This window comes from Agrilus planipennis, unplaced genomic scaffold (genome assembly GCF_000699045.2).
Source record: "Agrilus planipennis isolate EAB-ADULT unplaced genomic scaffold, Apla_2.0 scaffold309, whole genome shotgun sequence".
NCBI classification, from domain to species: domain Eukaryota; kingdom Metazoa; phylum Arthropoda; class Insecta; order Coleoptera; family Buprestidae; genus Agrilus; species Agrilus planipennis.
The window spans coordinates 247,646-263,029 of NW_020439167.1; the positions used below are offsets into that span (position 1 = coordinate 247,646).

Genomic DNA, 15,384 nt, shown 5'->3' on the forward strand with positions numbered 1-15,384 from the left:
GAACAATATAGCAAAATCTATATACTTAAATGAGATAATAAAGAAAAACCGGATAAGCCAAATATATCTCAAAAACAAATGAATAAAATAGTTAAACTTAAAAGCTCTCATTCAACTGAAGACTACAGATAGCTTTCATGCATGCAACTCCCTATATTTGTTGCAGAAATATTTAAGTGTTAATATACATATAGAGGGAATACTCAATTTCCAAAATATTTTAGGATGGAACAGGGTGTTATACACGATTTCTTTATAGTCGAAAAAAAAAATAGAAATAAAACAGTATGTGCTCATAAAATATATATGAATTTTCCTCCAATGAGTTCAGGTTTCTCATTCTTGTCGACGTTATTTACAGTTTTCTTAATTATTAAAAAACGTTGAAAAGTTTAAATCCCTTATTATTGAAATAAAATCTCAACAGTAAATATTTTAGGTGTTTTTCCGGAAAAATGTAACAAACAGTAAGGTTAAGTAATAAAAATAATAACATTTTAAACAGTGAAATTGATTGAGTCAATCATTACACAAACTTAGTGAAAACTTTTTTTTTTATCTTACTTTACACTTGTTAATTTTAAAATTTTAGTCTTAAAATGATTTGTACCATGGCTGTATATTCTACTAGTTTCATTATTTTGTTTAATTTCACAAAGAATGTTTTCCTTTAATTATATTGGCATAGTTGCTAAAGATATTTTCTTTATCTCGCAATCAGCAACAATTCTTTGGATTAAAACGAAAACAAAGGTGTACCTAGACTGAGTAACCTACGGTACTCACAAAGCATTTACTAAAAAAAATGTGAAATCTGTAACAGCTTCATCTATTATTTTTTTACGCCTTTATTTTAATGGTTAGATCCTTATCCAATTATTTTTTAAGTTATATTTATCTAGCAAATATTTATTTTATTGTTGCAAACGTGATTATACATATATCTGCACTTCACGGTGTTCCAAAAATTTTGCAAGAAAACAATTAGTATCTAAGTAAAAAAATTAACAATTAAAAATTTCAATATTCATGATATTTGGAAATATTGCATTCATTGCAGATTATATTGGAAAACCTTGCCAGACATATTTCCTGTAATATTTTTGAAACGCCTTGTGTATATCCAAGTAGTTCTTACATTGTTATTATTATACTGTTGTTGTTAGATGTTGTAATTTTTAAATTTTACTGTTTTGATAATTAAATTTACAAATCAAATTTCGTTATTTTTAAAACAGGCTATAGAAAACTAACAAAATAAAATCAAAAAGAAAACTTTATTCCATAACGTTTTTTGAAATAAATTATTAACATTATAAGGCACGTATTGAATACTTATTACGATATATAAACAAATTAAATTGAGTATAACAATAATTAATAGTGCACTCACAAAAAATGATATACAAATTTAAATCAATAATATATAAGTACTTGTTCATGATCTGGTATAAATAAATTTATAGGAAGTATAAAAGTATATAAATAATGTTAATACTACATTGTATAGAAAGATATTTTAATTTCTAACATTTAAATTTATGCTGGTGGTTTCTTATGAGGACCCCATCCATGAAAACATTTTGTAAAGCGTTTGGATTCTTTATCTTTAAGAGTAAGGCAAAGTTTTCTTGGTTTGTCAGGTTGTTTGGCTCTCGTGTGCTGAATATATACCTAAACAACACATAAAAAATTTAGTATTTAAGAAAGAATAATTCATAAAAGTATTATTAAAAAAGCGCCTAATATGGTAAATTAATCCTCATTAATGTCTCTTACCTGTGCAGACTTATAAGCCAACTTAATTTCAACTTCACTACATTTCGGACCTAACCAAAGAAAAACTTGTTCGCCGTTATCCAATATCATTATATCTTCATCTGCTAAATCATCCTAAAATTGAATAAATAATTTACATTAAAAATCCAATATCGATATACTAAAATTATTTAAAACAATTACCTGACAAAAGTCGGAACATTTTTCGGACACAATGAAGTAACCTTTCTCATTGGAACACCTGAACAGGCGTGTGTACGCCATGTATGTCGCATCTGTATCATACGGTTTCCTACCTCCAATACCAACCCAGAAGAAGTTGTCCGGTTCTTCGCCTTCGTTAATTACTTGTAAACTTACCCACGGATTATTGAACATTTCTTCAGCAATTTCTTGGATTAAATGTGCTTCATCTTCGCATGCTTTTGAGCCAATCCAAACATAAACCAGTCCGGAATCTTCCTGATCGAATGGCACTTTCAAAATGTAACTAAACATATAAACATTTTTTTTTTCATAAAAGATTTGTTGATAAGTTATTCTAAAAAGTGAGATGTTCGCCACATAAAATTTATGTGTTGAGTACATCATAGTTTTTAATATGCATGGCAATAGTCATTTTAATACAGACGTATATTAAAAAAAAAATGTTCTAACTCAAGTCTGAAGCCAGAATGTGAAAAGTGGAAAGTCACTTTAAAGACGTGCAAGGTTATTAAAATCTATTAACCCGAAATGTTGTATTATTAACTATTAGTATTTACATATTATATTTAATCTTCTATTATATAAATGTTTATCAAAGTGCATTTATTACTTACCAAAAAGCAGAATTAAGTGCAGCAGCATCTGGTTTTATTTGCACAAGCCTTGTATACAATGCACTTCCATTCGACCGGAGATGATACAACTCAACAGCTTTGTCGTTTTTTTGTTTGCGCTTTCCTTGATGTACTATAAACTTCCTCTTAAAGTGTGCCATGAACTTCATATTTTCCTGTTGCTGATGTGTTCGAACAACTTCTAGTTTGTTTTGGAACAGAGCTTTAAATTTCTTTTGTAACGTGAACGTGAATGTTAACCAGCCCATGTTGGATGCCTCCCGACCCTGCCAAAAATACACGACACATTGAAAGTCTTCTTCTAGCGGTTCTCCTTCGTCTGCATCATCAGCTGGTATCCAGTAACGACAAAGGAACACATAACACTCCATCGAATAAAAATGTCCTGAACACAAAAAATATTGTATTAATAACTAAAATTAACAGATGTTTCATTATTTGCTAGCTTGTTAAGGGAGTGACTAGATTTCCGTAACCCTAACTGAACTCTTCCTCGTCCGTCTGTCACAGCCGTTTTTCTTAGAACTAGGAACTATTAAATATGGATGAAACTTAATGCAGATTGTTTGTATGTCATGTGATGTGATATCACTCTAAAGTTTTAGTAAGAAAGAACTCAAAAACTCTTTTTCAAAAGGTCTAGTAACTCAATAACTCTCTTTCAAAATATTAGATGCTGTGCTAAATGGTAAAAATCAAATAGTATTATTTATTTCGTTTGATTTGACCCTGTTATTTAAAAAGTTACGACTAGTTAAAAACTAAAATTCTGTAAGAAATTAATAATAGAATACTGTAATAAAAACAATGACTTCAATTCTTTGGAAGCGTTCAATACTAACGTAGAAAACTGTTGTACAAACAATTCGATTTTAGTATATTGACGAGTAACACTAGACCAACTGTTAAGACTTGAGATTAATTAATTTTGTTTTATTAAGCCTTGGGTCGTAACTGTTCTAATTGAATGCAAATAAAGGGAAAATTACATTACCTAATTCTTCTTCAGGTAGTCGCACAAATTTTCTTCCTTCGAGTACAAATGATTCCATTGCTTCAAGATCTTCATTCCAGTCTTCCATAAGTTGAACAGCTTCGGTCAGAGGCATAGGTGGCTGTCGTGGTTGGAAAAGAGCCGTCAGATCTGCTTTCGTTTCCTGTTTCATTGCCCATTTTTTCAAATCAGCTCCAGTTTTTTGTACCGATTCGGCTGTTCGCGTGAAATCAACCGCAATTACTTCATCCCAACCGACAAACTTTGATTTAAAAACCTACAAATAAAAAACATACACATGTATTATTAACAAAGTTTTTAGAAATCCATTCACGAAAAATATTCAGTTGCTTTTTGGGAAACTTTGGGAATATATTTTTGTTTTTTCTCTTCAAAATTATAAATGCCAGAAATATAATATTTTTCCTGTTATACATTTGAGTAACTTTAAAATTTGAAAAATAAAAATGTGACGTGAACAATATACAAATTGTAACTACAATAATATTTTTTTAAACTACTGCAACTAACAACTGAGAGCAGTATTTACGGTAAACTTAATTTCGGAAAAAATGGATTTTTGACCCGCATGTACGATTCTAACATAAAACAAAATTAACCACAATGTACTTCCTGCACATTACAATTATTGTTAGCTATAATTTTTGTACTAATGGAAATACATTCTTATTTGTATCATTTAAATCTAAAACAAGGAAGTGTTTAAAGGATGTACCTGTGATTCAGTTCCTTCTCGAACCCTCGTGACCATTGCAAAATCGGGACGATCAATCATGTTGAACAGTTCTTCTGAAAGTTTTACTGCGGCAGCGTTTACTAGTCTTGTAGATTTTTTGCCTATCCTACAAAAGACGATTAAATATTATAAACAAATACAAATATTTGCATACATACATGTATGAGAATATGGTTCCCTTAAATTACATTTTAAGGTAATAAACTCACGAAAACGTTATTAAATATAAATATCATAAAATTTTGTATACTTCTTATTTATACCACACACAGTACAATTTAAAGTGCGTCAACGGTACAGATTAGAGATATAGACTTAAACATGCCATTTTTTTTAACATGGTGTTTTATAAAGCGACTAATTAAAAAATGACAGACACTTATAATTTGCCAACATTCTAGAAAACGAATATCTATGCAATTTTTTATATATGATTAATAACTTAATAATGAAACGTAATTAGTCACAATAATTAAAATAATTTATCATACTCAGTTGCTTAATACTTATTACCAGTGCCTGAAGATGATTGAAATTGATGGGCGAAAACAGTAAAAAAGTAATGAGCTGGTCGATCATTGCCAAAATTAAATTTGAATGATTAAATGAAATTGAGGAATGTTTTAACAAACATTTAATGCGAGTGGAGATATTAAATACTTAATATCAGTAATTAATGTTATGTGTTTAAATGAATATAAATAGATATCAAAAAATGTAAATTAAATCTAAAGTACATTTTTTACACTTACCATACAAAAACATCAACATAGCAGTCTAAAATATACACATTTTTGCTGTTGAGAAGATTTTGTGTAAGTTTTCCATGAGGTATTTCCACTTGAGGTAACTCTAAATAGCCCATTCCTAATCTCACTTGATACAGTCTTGGTTGAACGGGAACAAAATCCGGGTCAACATGTTCCTGCCAATAATATTAAATTTAATCGAAAGTTATTTATTGACAATAAAAGCAGAGAAGTGTAAATGCGACCTATGTCCATAGATTTTCATATTTTTATTGTATACACTATCTACAAATTTATTTTAAAATTATGAGAAAAGTCGAATTGAATCTTTCTTCAATTTCATCATTCTTTCAATTAATTGTGTGTATTTATTACAGGATAATTTAAAAAGTTTCATAGGTATTGTTGGAGAGCAAAAATTTTTATGAAAATGTAAGTAGGTAAGTAATGCACATTTAACAATTAATCTTACTTGTGGAACTAGTCGATACTCATCGTCATGAATTCCCAAAACTCGCAAGAAATCGGTACTCTCTTTTCCCATCATTTCTGTCAATATTTCAGCTTTATTTTTGCGTTCATTCTTATTAATTTTTTCAGCCATCAGTCGAGCTTTCGATTTTAATGTGTTTTTGGAAGTTTTTCCATACCATAAGAAAATTTTAGGACCAGCATCCAACATAAACACGTAACCCGGATCTAAGGATTCCGGAGCAATTGCCACGGTCTCTAAGTGAATTGAGGCACCTGCTGCATGAATTCGATAACAACGAATTTCATAAATCTAGAATTAAAAAAGAACATTATTTTAACAAAAACGATTTTTACTAGAGAGATACTATACTATGCAAAATAATTGTTTCAAAGATGACAGTCTTTGAAGTGTTTTAATAGTAGGTTACATTTCGAAGGAAAGTGAACAATTTTATAAAAAGATATGAATTCTTATTGATATAAAAATTCAATTTTTATTTAATGAGAGTAAAAATATTCTTTACCATATCTTCAACAGTGTAGAATCCACTTAATGTTCTTCCTCCTTCTATATAAGTGATCTGAGTATCAAAAAGTGACAAAAATTCTTCAGATTCGTCGCCTTGTTCTTCTCGAATAGTACGACACTGGGCACCTAAGTAATTTCTTAAATTTACTGCATGTATCGCAGCACACGCTAACTTATCCAACTAAAAATAGAAACGTAAAAAAAAATTATTACTTAAAATTAGGTGTAAATTGATTATACTTATTACCATATAATTCAAGAAACAATAGAAGTGAGCGATAATGCCGTAACATCATAAAATCAAACATTTCATATCTGAGTAGAATATATAACCCTGAAGATGCCTTAATAAGGTAAAACGAACATAGAGTTTATTTACTAAAACAGCTTGGGACTACACAATTGGGTATTATTTGTATACTTTTCTATTTAGTACAAATGTTATCAAGAGCTAATAACTTCGTCAGTTATTAATACGTGTCAACATTTCTACATATTTTTTGTTCTCACAAATCACCCTATTTAAGCAATAAAAGTTTTATAATGAAGACTTCTGAAGAATAATTTCATGATAAAAAAATATCTAATCTGCCATTTTTCTCTGTAAACTTTGAATAAAAACGTTATACTTCAAATTAAAAACTACTGGTTTATTTTAACTTGTTTAATGCTGAACTATATCCATCATACTTTTTTGGAAACTCATATTTCACGTTTTCAATTGTGTAACAAACTCGTTCAGATATTTTCCGCAGAGTGAAACAATTGTACATACTTGCCAAATACATTATTGAAAATTAAACAAGTAGTAAATGTTAGTATAACAGGGTAATTAGTTATTACTTACGGATGCTTTTTTGCCAATCCAAAAATAAATTTTCCATGTCAATGATCCGCTGTCATCAAGGAGTGTTTTTAATACAATATAACAATCACCCTCATAGAATTTTCCATGTGTACATTCATCAATGCGATTGGGAAGGAAATTTTCGATTTCCCATATGCACAACCCTGGTATTTGTCCTGCATCATCTTCAAATATTTCAGAGTAGTTTAGTGGTGGCTTTTCCAGTTTTTCATCCCATCGTTTTGGTCTGAAAAAATAAAAATGAAGCACGTATAAACCCTAAAAGTAGAGAACTTACTTTAAAGACTCGGCTCTGGTTTCATCTTCTTGTTTATTTTTATTTTTCTCCGTCACAATGTCTTTCATTCCCTTAAAAATATATGAAATAATTAATACTCCCGAACTATTGTCCACGAAATACATCACGCATTTTTAAACTTATTTAAGGTCTTCTTTTTAGTAACCCCTTATTTAATTATTACTATTATTATCTAACCTATATCCCTTTCCCCCCCCCCCTTAAAGCATAAAAATGACTTTTTTTTTCTTAAATACCTTTAGGATTTTTGCTTGGTCTTGGTCAGCTTCTTCTTGGTCTCTTTTTCCTCTTCTAAGTCGCATCTTTCTTGCGATCGGATCTTTACTCGAATCTAAAATAACCAAACAGTAAAAAACTAACATCGAGAATATTTAATAAAACTTACTTTGGCTAGCAGTAGGTGGCGCTACATTTGCTCCAGCCAATCGCAATTGGTTTTGAAGCGAAAAATCTATGTTGTAAAACTCCAGACTTGTTTTAGAATTCATTTCGTTTGGTTTTGGGGGCATTATTAGGTCAGGATTGTTATGTAATGTTAAAGATTCTAGATCTGTTAATAAATGAATTGCTTCTGGTAATGTTATTAAGCGGTTATTGCTGAGATTAAGCTTCTTTAATGAACCACATCTTAAATATAAAATAATTTAGTTTTAATGGGAATCATTAAGATTTTTTTTCAGTATATTTATTTATTTACCTGCATAATCCTTCTGGTATCATTTCTAATTGATTATAAGCAGCGGAAAAGATTTCCAGCAATCCTAACTTTCCAATTCCTGATGGAATGCCTTCAAAATCTATTTCATTATCGTTAACATATAATCTCCTTAATGTAGTTATTTTGCATAGAGAAGCTGGTAGACTTTTAAGTTTGTTATGTGATAAATTAAGTGTTTGCAATTTCTGCCACAATTCAATAGCTATAATAACATTACAATGCAATTAATTACATAGATTCAATTTAAGTTTTTTATTACCAGTAGATAACTCAGTGATTTCATTCTCACTCAAATTTAATCTTTTGAGGCTTGGTAGTGAGTAAAGTGCATCAGGAACTTTTGGTAACATATTTTGAGATAAGTCAACATCTGCAAGATTAACTAAACCTTCCAAATTTGTTGGGAAATTATTTAGGGATCTTTGTGTATTTCGTAAGTGCAGTGTTTCTAGGTTCACCAAAGAAGGTAATTGTCTTAGCTGATACTGCTCTAAGGGATTGTTATTTAAAATAAGTGTTTGTAGATTTGCAACTCTTCTTGTTTGTGGTGGCAGTGTCTCTAGATTATTATTGCTCAAGTCCAAAAATAACAAGTCTGTTAAATTTATGAAAAGAGAGTTTGGTATTGAATCAATTCTACAAAGGGGATTAACAACATAAATATATAAACATAATTTTAAATAGCTACTTACTGGTTATTACTTAAATTAAGAACAAGTAATGATTTAGCCTTTTCTAGTCCTTCTGGTACTTCTTTTAAATTATTATGACTTAAGTCTAATGTGCTTAGTTCTTCAGAGTTGAATAGTTCAATAGGAATTCCTGAATTTCTTACTTTGTTACGTCTTAGATTTAACGTTCTCAAACAACCTAATTCTGTCAATTCCCCATGAAGTTTTTCTAAATTATTTCTTGTTAATGATAAATGTTCAAGTTTTAACAGCTGACCCATTTCTTTGGGAACTTCATTTAAATTTGTACGGTCCAGTTTGAGCCATTGCACACCTGTCATTAAAGAAACTGCCTCTGGGAATTTGCCATCCTTCAGAAAAAAGAGTATTAGGTAGTCATATAGTAGTTACTAAAAAACAACTTACACTAAAATCATTTCTTGCAAAATCCAAACCTCTTACAAAGGGCAAAACACCAGTATTGGCCATTTTGCATACAAAATGTTTGTTTTACGGGTTTAATGTAATTTATTATAATTAAAGAATTACATTAATATCATAAATCAGTCACTATTTGTTTAATCCAATATTTAGAATAAATGACATGATAAATAATGGGTGAAGTTGACACCAATCATCACATCTTTTCAATAATTTAATACACTATTTATGATGCATAATACCACTATTAATACTTTTTTTATTACATTATTAGTTACTTATGCCTATTTAAGCAATAAAAGTTTTATAATGAAGACTTCTGAAGAATAATTTCATGATAAAAAAATATCTAATCTGCCATTTTTCTCTGTAAACTTTGAATAAAAACGTTATACTTCAAATTAAAAACTACTGGTTTATTTTAACTTGTTTAATGCTGAACTATATCCATCATACTTTTTTGGAAACTCATATTTCACGTTTTCAATTGTGTAACAAACTCGTTCAGATATTTTCCGCAGAGTGAAACAATTGTACATACTTGCCAAATACATTATTGAAAATTAAACAAGTAGTAAATGTTAGTATAACAGGGTAATTAGTTATTACTTACGGATGCTTTTTTGCCAATCCAAAAATAAATTTTCCATGTCAATGATCCGCTGTCATCAAGGAGTGTTTTTAATACAATATAACAATCACCCTCATAGAATTTTCCATGTGTACATTCATCAATGCGATTGGGAAGGAAATTTTCGATTTCCCATATGCACAACCCTGGTATTTGTCCTGCATCATCTTCAAATATTTCAGAGTAGTTTAGTGGTGGCTTTTCCAGTTTTTCATCCCATCGTTTTGGTCTGAAAAAATAAAAATGAAGCACGTATAAACCCTAAAAGTAGAGAACTTACTTTAAAGACTCGGCTCTGGTTTCATCTTCTTGTTTATTTTTATTTTTCTCCGTCACAATGTCTTTCATTCCCTTAAAAATATATGAAATAATTAATACTCCCGAACTATTGTCCACGAAATACATCACGCATTTTTAAACTTATTTAAGGTCTTCTTTTTAGTAACCCCTTATTTAATTATTACTATTATTATCTAACCTATATCCCTTTCCCCCCCCCCNCATATTGTCAATTAGGGTTTTTTAGAGAATTCAAATTGGTAGTTCTCAAAAACAGAACTTTTTTAGATATTTATTCTAAATTGTTATAATATTTTAATGCCTTCTGTGTTTATATATGCGTGTAGCTAAATTGCGCGATTAACGTTTTCCATTTATTTGTGATATGTAGTAATTTTTATACACTTCGTGTCAAAATTATCCATTCAAAATTAATTTTCTGGTAAATCACTAAATCAATTTTTATGATCATTTTCTTAAAATGTAGTCTGCTTACAGGGAAAATAAACGAATGGAGCAAAAAAAAACAGCAATAAAGAAAGTCAGTATCGCGTGTCTCTGCTTCTGATAATGACTCAACATCAACAGTTGATGCTTGATAATAGATTCTTAACCTGATCTTGAACAATGCAATTTTGTATGTCTTCGGAGTTTGTCAAGAATCGAGGATACATGCTGATGGTCTCTAACTTGCCTACCCAAATTCTCTCACAGATATCCTATAGGGTTGAGATCTGAATTGCCCAAGGGCCAGTCTAGTGTCTCTAGAAATATGAATAACAAACAATACCAGATTAGGGGTCTAATTTCAAGTATGAGCTGCCTATGTGCATTTGTTATAAGGAGTAGAAGCGGAAATACTCGATATTGATTTTCTTTGTTGTTTTCGATTTTAAATGATTTGTTTATTTTTCCTGTTATTGCTTGTTGTTATTATTTAAGTTCTTAAATTTTTACATTGAAATGGTACATAATAAGCTTATCTGTGTTATAATCTATTTTATTAGTAGATATCATAGCACTATTAAAAGAAATGTTTGGAAAAGATTGAAGGTATTTTCTTAACATGCTTTTATTAGCTTCAGTTGTAACTAGTCATGTAATTCCTATTTATGGCATTTTTTTGAAACTTATTCAATTCTATTGACAGCACAATTTTCTAACATTGAACTTTAAATTTTATGTAAAATTAAAATGTATAGTTACAGTTTAAAAAAAATAAAAATGCGATTTAATAGTAGCACACTTAAACACAAAACATAAGGCGCTTTCTGGACATATTTTTTAGAAGTACAAAATGATACAGGGTATGGAGTAACAGTTAGCCTTACTAAGTGTGCCACGAATGGAGGAGGGAGTTACAATATCAATTCTTAATAATTTTATTTAATTTGGGCTTTTTAAGCATTAGCGTTAATTAATAAATGTCATGAAACTGTGGGCTTCTTTTTCCATGTTCTTTATGAGTTAAGTGTTTTTTTCATTTATTTAAAATTATATCATATTTAAGACAAATTGTTTGGGAAGAAGGTTGAACTATCGTGATGTCGTATTAATGAGGAATTTGTAACAAAGGCCCTAAAAGAATTGAAAAAGCTTGATGTAGTCCTTTAAATTTAAAGTAATTCCACATATCTCTTAATGTGTAATTATAAATTGTTATTAAAAGTATTGAATAAACCATATTCTTTAGCAGGTGGTGACAAAAGCAAAGAAGTTAGTAGACTGACTAATAAATCAAGTGCACTTGATGATCTTGGAGAACTGGGACAGTATCTTATCAAAGAACAACTAAATTCCCAAGTAATAACAACATTTAAAAAGTAAGCAAATTATCGTCATTTATTTGGACATAATTTGTAATGAAAATTTGCATTGTAGATTTCCGGATAAAGTGCCAATTAACACCCTTATAAAAAATGCAAGCAAAGATGAAACCAAAGATGTTATTTCTGAAGCTTTAAACTTAGATTTAAATTACTTAATATCCAAAGAAAATAAGGACTCTAAAAGAGATGAATTACACTATTGTCTACCAGAAGACAAAGATGACGAAATTTTGGTGGATATCGGAAAAGATTTAGCATATGACAGTTTAAGTGAATGTTCTGACAGTAGTTTCAGAGGGCAAGAATGCAGTGGTTTAAAATCGATAAAAGAAGAAGAGAATAAAAGGAACCTGAATATTGACGATATTTTTATTAGGCTAGCAGACATTGAACCGAGTGGTATTCCCCCTTTGACCATATTAAAGGAGGTGCAGGATGTTACAGTGACTCTTCAATTTGGAAAAAATAAACCCAAAGAGTTTGTACAAGTGGTTGTTGTTACAACGATAAATAAGAACAAACAGTCTCTTAACAATTACTTATTTCAAGTTGTTGTCCCAAAGGTAAAATTTACGGAAGAGTTGTTTTTGAATAATATACATAGATATATAACAACCAAATTTAAAAGATTATACATAAGGTTAATTAGTAAATGAACTGAAAATACAACTTTTTAAAAATACACTTGTAAACACTTTACAAATAAGTTTGCGTTCCTACCAAACCATTTTTTACAGTATATTACTCTGAAATAACTGAATTTTCACGGAATAGATTAGACAAAAAATTCTCGTATTCTGTAAGTAAGAATTGCAATTTTCTAACTTCAAAATACTATTGCAGACGGACGATTCAACATTAATAAAAATTTACTAAAACCTACTACATGGATAACATATACTACACAAACTGAACAAAAAAGTGACTTTTACATTAATTAACAATGATGTGTAACATCTAACAACGGTAACGCGCAAAATATTGTAACAATTTTTGGAAATGGAAATTGTGTTGTTTGAGTTAGCAAGCTGTCTTTTCTTTTTCTCTCTCCATTCAAATGCCAACTCTAGGAAGCATTGGTTGAATGGCGCGTTTTTTTCCTTCCCTATCCCTACTGCCGTTAACGCATTTCCATAGCGGTAAGATGTTACACATCAATGACAAACTTATCAATAGACAAATGTTTTCTTTAAACTAAACCATTTATACATGTTTTTATGCACAGCACATTAATTGTCTTCTGTTTTCAGTCTTGCCGGGTTAAACTATTATCACCTTCGTCGACTGAGTTACCCGCCTACAATGCTTTTATACCACCAATGGCTATCACTCAAATTATGCTTATTGCGAATCCAAATCATTTGCAGTTAAAATTGAAATATGTAATTAGTTTTGCTGTAGGTGACGAAACTGTAATGGAAACTGGAGAGGCGGTAATTTTGCCTGTGATCAACAGTTACAATTAAACAAAAGTATTTTTGCATTACAAAGTAATGTATGTACTTATTCTACCAATAGTTGAGTCATGTTTTAGTAGGTAACTTACTGTTTTAATAGTTTGCTTATTTATTTATTTATATCTTTTCTCTGGTGACTAGTCTTTTTAATAGTGTTATGATCCATATTGTCAATTAGGGTTTTTTAGAGAATTCAAATTGGTAGTTCTCAAAAACAGAACTTTTTTAGATATTTATTCTAAATTGTTATAATATTTTAATGCCTTCTGTGTTTATATATGCGTGTAGCTAAATTGCGCGATTAACGTTTTCCATTTATTTGTGATATGTAGTAATTTTTATACACTTCGTGTCAAAATTATCCATTCAAAATTAATTTTCTGGTAAATCACTAAATCAATTTTTATGATCATTTTCTTAAAATGTAGTCTGCTTACAGGGAAAATAAACGAATGGAGCAAAAAAAAACAGCAATAAAGAAAGTCAGTATCGCGTGTCTCTGCTTCTGATAATGACTCAACATCAACAGTTGATGCTTGATAATAGATTCTTAACCTGATCTTGAACAATGCAATTTTGTATGTCTTCGGAGTTTGTCAAGAATCGAGGATACATGCTGATGGTCTCTAACTTGCCTACCCAAATTCTCTCACAGATATCCTATAGGGTTGAGATCTGAATTGCCCAAGGGCCAGTCTAGTGTCTCTAGAAATATGAATAACAAACAATACCAGATTAGGGGTCTAATTTCAAGTATGAGCTGCCTATGTGCATTTGTTATAAGGAGTAGAAGCGGAAATACTCGATATTGATTTTCTTTGTTGTTTTCGATTTTAAATGATTTGTTTATTTTTCCTGTTATTGCTTGTTGTTATTATTTAAGTTCTTAAATTTTTACATTGAAATGGTACATAATAAGCTTATCTGTGTTATAATCTATTTTATTAGTAGATATCATAGCACTATTAAAAGAAATGTTTGGAAAAGATGGGGCTACAGCGTGTCGTTGACAGGCTCCGGCTGTTATCAATTACCAATTATCATTCCTACATTTTGTATATGAAAAAAATAGAAATTTTGAATTTATGCTACTTTTCAAATTTTGATACGAAGTGCATAAACGTTACCAAAAAAAAAACTAAATAATAAAAATACTAATTGAAGATCTTACCAAAATTGCTAAATATAGTAAAAAAGTATGAAAATTATGCAATTTTATTTTTTAATATGCACAGAGTAATTCAAAAATTGTGACTGTTACATTAGATATGCATTGGATCCTTCTAAATGTAAACCTGCTTTAATATTCTAGAGAGATAATGTAATTTATTAATGCATATGTATTTCATAAATTAGAAATGAATTAATATAACAATTAAATGATTCGATGGAAACGCATTATACATCAAAAAAATTGTTAATTTCATTGAGTAGAATAAATTTTTGTTAAAAATTGACCTATAGTTTCGGATAAATTTCTAGATATATAAGAAATATAGATGAGAAAAACTAATGTGCAATCTTCTTTTTGGTACTAATAACAAATAAATATTTTTTATAGTAACAATTTTGAATCACTCTGTATAGGTATATTGAAAAATTATTTCTATTTTTTTTTTTTAATATTCTAAATAATGAAATGTTTAATATCTCGTGTATTTGTTATTCATTAGTTACAAAAGAAAAATCAAAAGATTCAGGGAGATCTATTTTGTGATGTAAATGAACATTTATTTATTATGGTCTACGGTGAGTGGTAATGTAAAGTAATCGTATTATTATAGGTATCTATTAATAATTGTCCTTTTTTCAATTATTATGTTTGTGATCTCGAATTTTTTACAAAAAGGCGTTCAATTTAGCGATTGCGTGATCATGTTGTAAAATTAGCTTGTTACTTAAAAAAATTGTCTTAATATATATTTTATTCTTAATCTCCAAAAAAGTTGTTATCGTGATGATTATTAATTAACTTTATTTATATATCTTATTTATATTAATGTTCATCCTCAAAATGCATATTTTTACATAAATTTTAAGCCAAACTATTTTCTATTTGGTTTTGTCT

At 29.3% G+C, this 15,384-nt stretch overlaps 2 protein-coding genes across 2 annotated transcripts; one reads left to right on the forward strand and one right to left on the reverse strand.

Annotated features, from left to right (window-relative positions):
• Nucleotides 1–1,258: 1,258 nt before the first annotated feature.
• LOC108740965 (protein flightless-1) lies at nucleotides 1,259–9,392 on the reverse strand. The gene is made up of 17 exons (XM_025977933.1): nucleotides 9,106–9,392; nucleotides 8,701–9,050; nucleotides 8,268–8,644; nucleotides 7,988–8,210; nucleotides 7,676–7,917; nucleotides 7,527–7,621; nucleotides 7,270–7,340; nucleotides 6,972–7,218; nucleotides 6,120–6,305; nucleotides 5,594–5,905; nucleotides 5,125–5,297; nucleotides 4,352–4,478; nucleotides 3,616–3,892; nucleotides 2,601–3,006; nucleotides 1,963–2,269; nucleotides 1,780–1,893; nucleotides 1,259–1,674 (listed from the first exon to the last, which is right to left on the reverse strand). The coding sequence occupies exons 1-17, from the start codon at nucleotides 9,166–9,168 to the stop codon at nucleotides 1,540–1,542; spliced, it is 3,705 nt and encodes a 1,234-aa protein (XP_025833718.1). The 5' UTR covers nucleotides 9,169–9,392; the 3' UTR covers nucleotides 1,259–1,539.
• A 2,271-nt stretch (nucleotides 9,393–11,663) lies between these two features.
• LOC112905450 lies at nucleotides 11,664–15,348 on the forward strand. Its single transcript, XM_025977934.1, has 3 exons — nucleotides 11,664–11,853; nucleotides 11,912–12,422; nucleotides 13,110–15,348. Exons 1-3 carry the CDS (start codon nucleotides 11,672–11,674, stop codon nucleotides 13,323–13,325), a joined length of 909 nt encoding a protein of 302 aa, XP_025833719.1. The 5' UTR covers nucleotides 11,664–11,671; the 3' UTR covers nucleotides 13,326–15,348.
• The last annotated feature ends 36 nt before the right edge of the window (nucleotides 15,349–15,384 follow it).

Bases quoted from the DNA above. Each gene is read 5' to 3' on its own strand.
- LOC108740965 (XM_025977933.1), bottom strand. From the start codon at position 9,168: ATGGCCAATACTGGTGTTTTGCCCTTTGTAAGAGGTTTGGATTTTGCA. The intron at 5,906-6,119 runs GTAAAGAATATT...TTTTAATTCTAG, and splicing joins TCTACACTGTTGAAGATATG to ATTTATGAAATTCGTTGTTA. The intron at 3,893-4,351 runs GTACATCCTTTA...TTTTATTTGTAG, and splicing joins GAGAAGGAACTGAATCACAG to GTTTTTAAATCAAAGTTTGT.
- LOC112905450 (XM_025977934.1), top strand. From the start codon at position 11,672: ATGTGTAATTATAAATTGTTATTAAAAGTATTGAATAAACCATATTCT. The intron at 11,854-11,911 runs GTAAGCAAATTA...TTTGCATTGTAG, and splicing joins GTAATAACAACATTTAAAAA to ATTTCCGGATAAAGTGCCAA. The intron at 12,423-13,109 runs GTAAAATTTACG...TTCTGTTTTCAG, and splicing joins TTCAAGTTGTTGTCCCAAAG to TCTTGCCGGGTTAAACTATT.